This window comes from Lynx rufus, unplaced genomic scaffold, assembly GCF_022079265.1.
Source record: "Lynx rufus isolate CCGP_SWC_20201006 ecotype Redwood Valley unplaced genomic scaffold, mLynRuf1.p SCAF_6, whole genome shotgun sequence".
Classification (NCBI taxonomy): domain Eukaryota; kingdom Metazoa; phylum Chordata; class Mammalia; order Carnivora; family Felidae; genus Lynx; species Lynx rufus.
Genome location: NW_025814878.1, coordinates 90,354,035 through 90,367,625, shown reverse-complemented (window position 1 = coordinate 90,367,625; position 13,591 = coordinate 90,354,035). Strand labels below are relative to the sequence as shown.

The window sequence follows — 13,591 nt, the reverse complement described above, 5'->3', positions numbered from 1 at the left end:
AAATGCACCTTATGCAGTACATGTAGATTTCCTCCACTCCATAATGACCTTAAAGTTGTTTCTTTCTTTGTCACCTCCCCTCCAAATATTACTTAATGAAGCATCCAGATCTGAGTCCCAGTAAAGTTCATCAATAAATGGACAATGCTATGATTTTGCAACATTTATTGGTTTCCATCAATTATAGGTAGTGAAGAATTACTTAACTGTCATATGGACTCCTCCTACTTTCCCATGATAATTGTAACTTTTTTTTTCAGAAAAATATTTAGAAGATTGATTTTTCTAAGAATGAATTTGTTCATGCCAATTTTTTTTACATAATTGAAAAAAAAGTAAAACAGAAACAACCTATATGTCCTTCAACCCATGAATGAAGTAACTATAGCACATCCTAACAATGAAGCACTACATAGTAATGAAAAGGAAGAGAAATTTGATACATGTAAAAACATAAAATAAATATCAAATACATCATGCTAAGAAGCCAGACTCAAAGCCTACATATTGTATCACTTCTACTTAAATGACATTCTAGAAAAGTCAAAAGTGTAATGGCAAAAAACTGATTGTGGTTTCCAGGGCCTAGGAAAAGTTGGCTGTACAGAGCCATAAAAAAACATTTGGGGCTGACTAAATTGCCCTATAACTTAAGTTTGATGTTGGTCACTTGATAGTTTGCATTTGCCAAACTCATACAAACTCTGTACCCTAAATGGGCAAAGTTTAATGTATGTAAATACTACCTCAAAAAAATGACTTTAAAGAAGTAAAAATTCATTGATATTTCAAATTTAATCAATCTAAAGAGATATAGTCAATAATGATTTAGAGATCCATCAAAATAGGAAAGAAATTATTCATTCCATAAGATGTTTTACAAATTTTCCCTTTTCAGAGCACTAAAAGCATTCCTGTATCTTTTGTTTTACAAATAAAAATTACAGGGGTGACTGGTGGCTCAGCTGGTTAAACATCTGACTCTTGATTTCAAAGTTCATGTAAGCTCAGTTCATGATCTTACAGTTCTTGAGATCAAGCCCCACATCTGGCTCTGCTCTAATTGCACAGAGCCTGCTTGGGATTCTCTCTCTCCCTCTCTCTCTGCCCCTCCCCTGCTGGCATGCATGCTCTTTCTCTTTCAAATAAATACATAAATATTTTTTAAAAATTACATTTAGGAGGAAAAAGCTCCATTGAGCAAGTGCTTTGTGTTTCATTGTTGTGTTAATTATGAATTTACTAAAATAATTTCTAAAACAGTATTTTGTTACATAAAACTTATTTAATGAGTTTTACTGGTTATGATAATCACCTAGTCTTAAAATAACACACTACTATTATTTTTAAAAATTTTTTGAGAGACAGAGAGGACGCACGCATGCAAATGAGTTGGGGAGGGGCAGACAGAGGGAGAGGGAGAATCCCTAGCAGGCTCGATCTCAGAAACCCTGAGATCATATCTGGAGCTTAAATCAAGAGTCCGTCGCTGAACTGACTGAGCCACCAAGTCTTCCCAACACACTACCATTATTAACAATTGCTAGATTATTTTCTTTTACCTCAGTCTAGTAAGCAATTTAGTAATTTAGAGAGACAATGGAGAAAAACCACTGCTAGAAACTCTCACATAATATAACTGGTACTCTGATACAAGAAACAAAATAGCAGGATTAGAAATAATCCTGACAAGGATGCTTTAGACAGCAAATGCCTTACCTTTGCGTTTGGGTGGCATAGCTGTTATCATAAGTCTCATAGGTCTGGTCATCATATTCACCCCCGTAGCCATCATCATACCCCTGAGGCAGAAAATGGTAGAGAGACCTATTAGCAATCAACTTGATTAACTTTGGTCTGTTTTTGCTTAATGAGATTTTATATAATGTGACCTTAATTTAGTTTTTATGTTTGCTTAGTTTCTCTGCATCAGATTTTACTAGATGAACAATTTTTTCATAACCTTGAATAATATTTCATGGATCAGAATATGTTTAATAATTGAACTCAGCACATTATTGAAGTAGCAATACCTGCTCTAGGATTTATCCAGAATTTTGATCAGTAGTACTGAAGAAAATGAATGAAAAATAAATTTTTTTTTGAAAATATTATAGGTAGATAGTGTGCTAACATAATGGTGGTTTTATTTTTTACAGCCCCACTGGGAGTTTTTTTTTCTTACCCTATAAAAACGGGATCCTTAAATTGTGATCAACTTGCAGTGAGAAAATGATAGTCATCATTGCAAAACAAACAAAAAGAATAAAGGGAGGGGGAAGAAAAAGGAAAGAAGATGGAAAAGGAAGGGAAGAAGGGAAGATGAGAAGGAAGAGAAGGAAGAAAGAAAGGGATGGAAGGAGAGAGGGAGGATAGAGGGAAGGAAGGAAGGGAAGAGGAAAAAAAAAGAAAGACCATTTATTTTGCTGTGCATTCTATACTTTTTAAGTCTCATAAACAAAATGATGTTGGTGGTGAGTCTTATTATCTAACTAAAATGGTATCAAAGCTAAGGCAGACTTGTCATTACAGAATGTGAAAGCAAGCTAGCAGTTATCCGATCACTTAGTGAGAGATTTAGTTTTATTTCCCTTTGTAGTCACTGACTTTATTCGAAACCCTAGCCATCCACCTGGACTATTCCCTACTTCTGAAAAAACCTCTGGTTTTTCTGCTTCTGGACCTTTGCTGGTATGTCTCTTTCCCTGGAATGCATTTCCAACCCATCCCACAAGTTCATAACTTCATTTCAGTCTGGAGGATTATAAATCTATTGTGTTCAGAAACTTAAAAAATGTGTGGATATGAAAGTTTCTACTTCAATCTTGACTAAGATCATTGATCCCATTTAATCTGAAAGCTAATAATTTTCATGAATTTAAGAAAGTTTTAAAAATATTATGACTTCTCCATCTGGTTTACCGTTTATATAATGCTATTATTTATAAATGGGGTTTTCGGAGTCTGACTTCAATTTCTTTTATTTTTCCACTTATGGTTTCCATCTCATCATATTTTTGCTCTGCAGTATGCAATAGTTTCTCCAGTTGATCTTTGAATATTCTAATTAGATTTCTATTGAATTAAAAAATTAAATATTTGGAAGTTAATTTTAACGTATAAGATTATTTAAAAATAATACTAAAGGGTTTATGGCCAAAAAACAGCACTTCCTTGTCCCTCTCTAACCCCTGGTTCTCTTTAAGTTTTTTTCATCTATTATTTTAGTATTAATTTTTGTGTTATTAAGTAATATGGTTAAATTAACATTCCTTGATTTATGAATTTTGATTATTCCCTATTGGCTAGCCCTTCAGGTTGTAAAGTATTTAGTTCTGTTATAGACTCTTCCCCATATTTTCCCTACACATTAACATAGTTTTCATCATAACTTTCGTTAGTCAATATCTACATTATCATTAAATAACAATAAATATTATTCACTAAGATTCCAAATAGATTAACACACTTATTTTTTTATTCTCACATACTTTTTGTTTTTCCTAATGTTAATAATTCCTCATTCATTTTATTATTTTCTTGATTTTCTATATAATTCAAATTATTTGTTTTTAATTATCCCAACAGTTATATCAAACTAGCAATCATATTTTAAAATATTCAACAATACCAGATAATCTATCATTTTGTTTTGTGTTACCTGGAGAGTCTCTCTCACAAGGCCAACTTATTGCACTCTGGTCTGGACTGAGAGCAGAGTGGTTTTCCTAAGGACCACCCCCCCACCCCACCACCACTGTTTGTATATGAAATCTTTTACCAAATTCAATTTTCACTAGTTCTCTTTTCTTCCTGAAATATCTCTTTCAGTAACTTTTACTAAGTGGCATATTGGAAAGTGATACTTATTCTTTCTCTCTCTTTCTCTCTATCCATTCTGGATATCTGATATTTCATCCCTAAATACTTCAGCTTGGATCTCCTGAGTATAAGGATATTCTCCTACATAAATACAATGGTATTACTCCCACCAAAAACACTCCTAATAATCCCCAAATATCATTTACTGTGCAGTCCATAGTCAAAATTCTGCTATTGTCAAAAACATCTTTTACAGCTACCTTTTAAAAATCAGAATCCAATCAAGATTTGTGAATTGCATTTGGTTATTATGTCTGCTTAGTATTTTTAGAACTAATGTAGTCCTCCAGGTTTTTTGTTAAGTTTTTATTTAAATTCCAGTTAGTTAACATACAGTGTAATATTAGTTTCAGGTGTACAATATAGTGAATCAATACTTCCATACAACACCCAGTGCTCATTACAGCAAGTACCCTCCTTAATCCTCGTCACCTAATTTACACATCTACCTCCCCCACCCCCAACCTCAGGGGTGAATTAACAGTCTGTTTGTTTCTTGGTTTGCCTACCTCTCTTTGTTTTCTCCCTGGTTTGCCTCCCTCTCTTCCCCCCACCCCCCCCCCTTTGCTGGTTTGTTTTGTTTCTTACATTCAACATATGAGTGAAATCATAGTATTTGTCTTTCTCTGACTTATTTCACTTAGCATAATACTCTGTAGCTCCATCCATGTCATTGCAAATGGCAGGATTTCATTCTTTTTTATGGCTGAGTAATATCCCCTCCCTCTCTATATAGATTTTATATATATATATATATATATATATATATATATATATATATATCTGTTATTTACCCATTCATCAGTTGATGGAACTTAGGCTGATTCCATAATGGTACATAATGGCTGTACATAATGGTGTTATAAATATCAGGCTGAATGTATCCCTTCTAATTAGTATTTTTGTATCCTTTGATAAATACCTAGTAGTGTGATTGCTGGATCATAGGGTTGTTTTCTATTCTTAACTTTTTGAGGAACCTCTATACTGTTCTCCAGAGTGGTTGTACCAGTTTGCATTCCCACCAACAGTGTAAGAGAGTTCTCCTTTCCTGCATCCTTGTCAACACTTGTTGTTTCCTGTGTTGTTAATTTTAGCCATTCTGACAGGTGTGAGGTGATATTCATGGTGATTTTGATTTGTACTTCCTGACAATGAGTGATGTTCAGCATCTTTTCATGTGTCTGTTAGCTGTCTGGAGGTCTTCCTTGGAAAAATGTCTATTCATGTCTTCTGCCCATTTCTGCCTATTTATTTTATGGGGGTTAAGTTTGAGAAGTTCTTTATAGAGTTTGGATACTAACCCTTTATCTGATAGGTCATTTGCAAATACCTTCTCCCATTCTGTAGGTTGCCTTTTAGTTTTGTTGATTGTTTCCTTCACCGTGCAAGAAGCTTTTGATCTTGATGTAAACCCAATAGGTTATTTTTGCTTTTTTCCCCATGCTTTAGGAGACATATCTAAGAAAGAAGTTGCTATGGCCAGTGTCAAAGAGGTTACTGCCTGTGCTCTCCTCTAGGATTTTAACTAGACTTCCTAATGTCTCACATTTAGATCTTTAATCCATTTTGAAGTTATTTTTGTGTATGATATAAGGAAGTGGTGCTGCCTTCCAGTTTTCACACCATTTGTTGAAGAGACTGTCTTTTTCCTGTGGGATAGTCTTTTCTGCTTGGTTGCAGATTAATTGGTCATATGGTTGTGAGTTCATTTCCGGGTTTTCTGTTCTGTCCTACTTTATCAATGTGTGTGTTTTTATGCCAGTACCATACTGTTTTGATCACTACAGAAGTCCAGAATTGTGATGCCTCCAGCTTTGCTCTTCTATGTCAAGATTGCTTTGGGTATTCGGCGTCTTTTGTGGTTTCATACAAATTTTAGGATTGTTTCTTCTAGCACTGTGAAAGATGCTGTAAAGTTGCAGGATACCAAATCGACATACAGAAATCAGTTGCATTTCTGTGCACCGATGATGAAGTAGCAGAAAGAGAAATTAAGGAATCAGTTCCATTTACAATTGCACAAAAAACCAATACTATACCTAGGAACAAATCTAACCAAAGAGGTGAAAGACTTGTATTCTGAAAACTATAAAACACTGATGAAATAAATTGAATATGACACAAAGAAACGGCAAGTCATTCCATGTTCATGTGTTGGAAGACCAAATATTGTTCAAATGTCTATACTACCCAAAGCAATCTACACATTTAATGCAATCCCTATCAAACTCTTCCAGACTTTTATTGGTTTCCATTACACTGCCTTTTTGAGTTGTCTAGACCAATTATTTGTAGACTGTCTCACATTCTGAACTTGTTTGATTATTCTCATAATTACATTTTGCTTCAATATTTTGGAAAGGATACTACATATGTGATATTGTTGGCATATTGGACATTTATCTGGTTTAGATTTTTAAATTCTAATCCCACACTGGATAAGGTAACTGAGTGTAGAAGTTTAGACTGAAAAATGATTTTCAATCAGAATTTTTGAGAGCTTTGATTCAGTGTTTTCATCACTACATATTGGTGCTGAGAATTCCTGCTACTTGTATGTGACCTAGTTTTATTTTATTTCATTTCACTTTTTTTTCTTTCCTTTATGGATGCTTTTACAAAGTTTACCTCTAGCATTCTGAAATTTTATAATGCTGTGCCTGTATGTGTGTATCTCTTTTCATTCAGTATGCTGGGTACTCAATGAGCTCTTTCAATTCTGGGAGCTTATATTCTCCAGTCCTGGCAAATACCATTGTACTTTTGTTCTCTCGTTCTAGTACTCTTACTAGTGAGCTATTGGATCTTCTGCATTGGTGCTTTAATTTTACCTTTGTGTCTTATGTAATATCTCTTATTCTTTTTTTTTTTTTACTTAATAGGAGAATTCTATAAATTAATCTTCCAACCATCCTATAAAATATATAGTTTTATTTACACAGCCATATCCCACCAACACACATGCATATATACACACACATTAGCAACCATTAGAGTGTGGACATGAAGTTCCTGTGTTCTCAGGTGACGTTTAGGCATCCTTATTCTCAATTCAAGGCTTTATCTCCCCTTCGGTGGAACAACAGTTAACATCATAGCTGGGATTTCCCATAGCTGCAACAGAAAATTGAGCTTTCTGTCTTGGGGATCATGAGGTCAGTAACTAGGGGATTAATTGAATTTGCCACAGGTGTTTCAGGGACTGCACCATCTTTTCAAGCATCCATGCTATTGTTCTCCATCAAGATTATAAAAATATGGCTTCATTCACCCTCCTTTGTTACTCAGGACTCATGAGCTCTGACTTCCATGAGGAACAAGCAAACAAGCGAGTTTTGTTTCGTTTAGTTCCATTTTGTTGTTGTGTTTGTGTCCCAAACTAGAAGAGCCAAGGAGGGGAAAAGTACATGTCTTCAGAGTTTCTAACCCCTAAACTTCTTCTGCTTTTCTTGTTTCTATCTGTTGAAATGCTACTGATGTCTAAAAGTTATTATATGATCTTTAGGAAAATTTTCCTCCTTCTTTCAAGCTTATGGTAACGCTCTATTCTCTGAATTCTATTTTTTATGTTTATTTATTTATTTTGAGAGAGAGAGAGACAGAGAGCATGGGCGGAGGAGGCACAGAGAGAGACAGAGAATCCAAAGCAGACTTCAGGCTCTGAACTGTCAACACAGAGCCAACACGGGGCCTGAACCCACAAACCGTGAGATCTTGACCTAAGCTGAAGTTGGACGCATAACCGAGCCACCCAGAGGCCTGTATTCTCTGAATTCTAATAGCCTGTTGTTTTTATCTCATCAGTACTTAGGATATATGTACAGTACTAAATATATACTGTATATTTATTTTTACAATTTTATTTTATTTTTTTTAGAATTGAAGCTCCTGAAAAGCATGGATTCTATCATAATTACTTTTTTAGATACCTTATGGTGCTTAGCATAGTTTATTCCATAGAGTATTTGCTCAATAAATATGTATTGAACTGTTAAATTAGCACAAAGGAGAGTATTCTCATCTATCACCACTAAAGGAGAAATATTTCAAATGATGATTACACAGTAGTATTATCTCTGTTTATGAAGAATAGCTTTACCATTTAGTTTGTGGAAGACATACATTTTCCCTCCTCACTTACACTTTTCTTTATTTTTTTAAGTCTTACACAGAAAATCCATAGAATATATAGAGATCTTTCCTGGCAACCCACAATTTCATAAAATATATGGTACAGTAGTTCCCAAATAATTCTCCTTACTGTAAAAGAGAAAGTAAATGTGGATACTTGTATATAATCTATTTTTGTTTTCTAACACTTGATATAAGTATTTATGTAATTTTCTTAGGACAAGTATAATTATGGATCATGCTGGTAATGTTCTGAGATAAATCAGTAAAATAGACATGCACCCTAAAAAGTCAGTTGGTATCCGCAAGAGATTCAAATTAAATATGAATATTCAACTAAGAAATCCAAAAACATTTTTCCCATTTTTGCCCTACTGTTTCTGCTGTTTCCTTTGAAGAAATTGCTATCTTATGTCTCAGCCTATTCACACATTTCTACTAAAAGATTAAGACTCTTTCAGATGCTACTTAAGTTATCAGGGTGTCAGAGTAGCATTTCCTACATTTCCTACTGGTGTCCCAGTAAAAGCAAAAACACTTCCTGAAATTAAAATTTTTAACTTTGGGGGCACCTGGGTAGCTCAGTCAACTGACTGAGCATGACTTCAGCTCAGGTCATGATCTCACGGTTGGTTCATGAGTTTGAGCCCCACATCAGGCTCCGTGCTGACAGATCAGAGCCTGGAACCTGCTTTGGATTCTGTGTCTCCTCCTCTCTCTTCCCTCCCCTGCTCATGCTCATGCTCTGTCTCTCTCAAAAAATAAATGAACATTAAAAAAGGTTTTAACTTGGGGCGCCTGGGTGGCTCGGTCGGTTGAGCGTCCGGCTTCGGCTCAGGTCATGACCTCACGGTTCGTGAGTTCGAGCCCCGTGTCGGGCTCTGTGCTGACAGCATAGAGCCTGGAGCCCGCTTCCGATTCTGTGTCTCCTTCTCTCTCTGCCCCTCCCCCACTCTCTCTCTTTCAAATATAAATAAACATTAAAAAAAATTAAAAAAAAGAAAAAAAAAGGTTTTAACTTTATTTTCTTCTAGCTGACAACAAATGATTTGGCATCTCTCACAAAAAACCAAAATGCCCAAAGAAAAAAGATTCATTTTTTTCTGGAACATGGTCATGAAGAATATCTCTTCTATCTTGAATTCCTTCATATTTGTGAAATTATAAGTTCTTTAGTTTTCTGTTCTTTGAACCAAATAAAAGCAGATGCTTAGAAAATGCAGTCTTGACTGTTTTCCAGATCCTCACCATGTCCTCTACTATTTGCTTAAGTTACAATGTGAAGTGTAGCCTGACAGGAAGGCCTGAGCGCTATGAGGAGATGATGATTTCTTCATAGTTTCTTATGAATTATAGGTCTCATTATACATACACTCTATGAGTACTGGCTAAAGCAGCATACAGGACAGATGTGTATTACTATAAATACATAGCTGTTCAAAGCCAGCCCTTTTCAAATCTGCTTTGAAAAATATACTTCTCTGCCTTATTATGTTACTAATTTTTCAATTTGATTTGAACACTCCATCTTGAACTATGATTTCTGCACCAATTTTGGGTTTTCAAATCTAAATAGTATTAGCTCTCTATATAAGCTTAAAATAATAGTAATTCACCAGACTTTGTATCAGCTACTGAATTTATTATCCAGGCAATAAAGATAGAAAAACAAGACCTAATTCCTGTCTTTGAGAGGTTCTCAGCCTGTGGTGTTCTGATAAATGATTAACAAATGGCTCTTCAAAAAATTGCATGTATGTGTTTATGTGTGTGGTGTGTGTGTGTATGTACATAATATCACTGTAAATTTTACTGACATGAGCACACATTTTACAAATAAAAATCAAATTTATAAATATGTATAATATATAAATTACATTTATACTCTTCTAAGATTATATATTTTATATTAAAGTTTATAGCACAGAACTTATAGATAAAATATATAATTTAAGTTTTATACACATACAACTTCAGTGTGACATGCTATCTCTTGTAAATTAAGTTTTATAATTCTGCTATTGCAGTGATACCACAATAAATCACAACATAGATAAAACGTGATTACTTCTTTTTTCAAGATACTCTATGAACATTAATTAGCATAAATACAAAGAAAATACACCTGGGAACATCCTAATAAAACTGCTGAAAATTGAAATTTTAAAAGCACCAGGAAAAACTGGTACATTATCCCTAGAGTGAAACAAATAGAGACAAAGCAGAATTTTTCAACAGAAATGATGGAAGGGAGAAGACATTGGAATGGTGTCTCCTACATATTACTGTCTTATTCAGCAAGTAAGACTCCTCTATATCCATGAACATTATAATTCTGACATAAATGTCATTTGAAATTTTCATTAATGTTGGCAAGTAAAATGAAAGGAAAACCTCAACTATGTATGTCAGAACTTTACTCATTTGTCAGTTATGTGAGCAGCTCTGTTCTAAATTGGACCATGGTTTTCATATACTAGAAGAACATTTCCTCAAGTTTGTGTTTTGGTCACAATGTAAAGGCTATAGGCATAACAAATTTTAGTTTATTTTTTTAAGTTTTTTTTTTTTGAGAGAGAGATTGTGTGCACACACACATACACACTTGCACGCACATGCTGAAGAGGGGCAGAGAAAGAGGGAGAGAGAATCCCAACCAGGCTCTGTGCTGTTAGCACTGAGTCTGACTTGCGGCTTGAACTCAAGAACTGTGAGACCATGACCTGAATTGAAATCAAGAGTCCAATTTGACAATAAATTTCATATATTGAAAAAAAAAAAAAAGAAAAGAAATCAAGAGTCAGAAGCTTAACCCAACTGAGCCATCCAGGCATCCAACATAACACAATTTTAAGTTAAATCTGTATTATTCATTTTTTCTCCATAGTTTCTTAAATCCAAATAATCAACATAATAAAAGATCAAGTCCTGGCTTTTAGGATTTACTGGTACTATGGTATAAATACTTATACTATGGGTGATGTCAAGCTATTAGCATGAAAAACAACAAATTTGGGAAGAGATAAACAGTAATACACTATTATATATTATTTCCACCATACAAAAACAACAGACATGAATAATCTAGAGCATAGATTGTAACAAAGTAATCACATATTGATGAAAATATTAACTATCTCTGTCTTTAATAATTTTTTTAATGTTTCTTTATTTTTTGAGACAGACAGAGAGAGAGAGAGCATGAGCAGAGGAGGGGCAGAGAGAGAGGGAGACACAGATTCTGAATCAGGCTCCAGGCTCCAAGCTTTCAGCACAGAGCCCAATGCAGGGCTGGAACCCACGAACTGTGAGATCATGACCTGAGCCGAATTTGTACGCTTAACCAACTGAGCCACCCAGGAACCCCTAATTTAATTTTTAATAATAGCTCTGTTTAACAACCAATTCACAAAGTCCCTAAAAATTTTACACAGGGTCTTGTGAGCTAGCACAAGTCAGTTGTAGCGTGCCACTGCTCTTGGCCTACTGTAGGAGACCAACAAATGTATAAAAAAAATTGAAATTCTTGAAATGGAAAAGTGTTTAATAGAGTATGTAATGAGTGCTATGGAATTACAATGGAAGGAATGAAAGAATTTCTCAGGAAAGATATTTGAGATGGTTATTTGTGGATAAATAAATTATTTCTAGGTGGACCAGCAAGTAGTATGAGAGCATTCCAGTTTCCAAGAACATCAGGCGTGAATGCATGACACCATAAAAGAAAGTACTGTGTTTGGTGAACTGCTAGCAGTTGGATCTAACTAAAGCAGAAAATATCTATGAAATGGTAGGCAAGTCTGGTTAAAGAAATAGAAGGAGTAAAGTTTGAAATTCTTCCTATGATATGGTAAGGAGTTTATTTGTATCCTGTAGAGAAGGAAGCCATGGAAAGTTTTCAAGCAGTGGAATGACAAAATATACATCTGCATTTTGTAACTTACTTTTTTGACTCTTAAAAATGCCAAGTCTTTTGGGACTAGGCTCCATTTCCCCCCTCTATTTTCTTGAATATGTTAATCATAGTTACTGAAAATCCCCTGGATGACAACTCCAACATTTGAATCATCAGTGCCTTTATTTTTTCCCCTTGGTTTGTATTGAATTGATACTGTTTCTAACAATGTCTTGTAATCTTTCAGTGAACTCTCCTCAATACTGTGTACAGAAACTTGAGAAAGCTTTGGCTGACAGTATTTCCTTCCAAAGGAGATTAAATGTTCCTCTGGTAAGAAGTTAGAAAACCTGCAGATGACCTTGATGTCATGCGAGTTGGTTTCAGGTAGGTGGACCTAGGGGGTTGAGGCTTAGGTAGTCTGGACTACAAATAGAGCTCTGGAAGTCATCAACAGATAGATGACCATTGAAATAACAACCACCAGAGTATCTACTGAGATGAAAAGCTTAGGCTACTTCATGTTCTACATGAACAGGGTGTTATAAGCCCCACTCCTCTCTTTAATTGGTCTTCATCTCACTAGGAAATGAAGGCAAAACACCCAGTATAATAAATATAATCATGTTTTCTACAAGAAGAACCCACACTAAAAAGAAGATCAGTCTTGATTTAATAGAAAGATGTTATTTGTTGAAAATCCTGTTGTAAAAGATGCCCACGCCGATGTGTTTTCTTAACATTGACCTGTACCTATGAAAATCTCTGGCTGTCCCTGTGTGCACATTACTGCCCCCACAGACACCAAACCAAAACATTTTGACAAGAAGGGAAACATAAATGGATTATATATTGAATTTCCTCTATATAGAGAGATTTTTCTAATCAGCACTCATTTATGGAATTTCTGAAGATTTCTTATAACTCAAAAAGGGACTCATCATTCAAAAATAGTTGAGACCATCTCAGAGCATAGTTTAGGCATGCATAAATTTGTTTCCAAAATATTAAATTCTCTTACTGACAGTGTGGTTAATGATTATTGTAATGAATTTACTTATCTGGAAAGTTAAGTTGGATCATATGAAATTGCCATGTTTGTAGGTCAAAAATGTCAAATATTGGCAATTTCTATAGTTCAACCTAATACTAATATAGAAACTATAAAAATGAACATTTTTTATCAAATAAAGAGAAGCAAAAATGTCTTATGATGCTAGTAAATTATTGTGACTTGCAGAAGAAAATCATTTGGAAATTTAAATGATATGAAATGTCATCTTCACTCTGTTATATACCCCCACTTTCTTTGAAGACTTTTAAATTTAACAAGCATTAGTGACAGATTTAGCATTTGCTATTATTCTCATTTCAGATTTTATTTTCTGTAAAAGGTCAGTGGATATTAAAAGAAAATAAAAGGAAATAACATTGAATTTTCTAGTACAATTGAGAGAAAAAGAGAATAAAGACAAGCATGCAATCAAGAACCAATAAATATGTTAGAATTAAGTAATTTCATTATTAGGGTCAAGATCATAATTTTGTCACCAAACACTAAAATACTAGGCACAGAAGCAATTTGCAAACGCTGCCCTTTAATGTTATTGAATATAATTAACAGGTCAGATAGGAACTTGACATTTAACTTTCTTTATGAAGTGTGGTTAATTCTTATAA

The 13,591-nt window shown here is 34.4% G+C and overlaps 1 protein-coding gene across 2 annotated transcripts in view; it reads right to left on the bottom strand.

The window, feature by feature from the left end:
- KHDRBS2 (KH RNA binding domain containing, signal transduction associated 2) overlaps positions 1–13,591 on the bottom strand; it is a 577,798-nt gene that overhangs the window by 41,774 nt on the left and 522,433 nt on the right. For both annotated transcript variants that reach the window (XM_047102966.1, XM_047102967.1), the window contains one exon: positions 1,720–1,802. In XM_047102966.1, the coding sequence (XP_046958922.1) occupies positions 1,720–1,802 (83 nt within the window). The remainder of the gene's footprint in view (positions 1–1,719; positions 1,803–13,591) is intronic.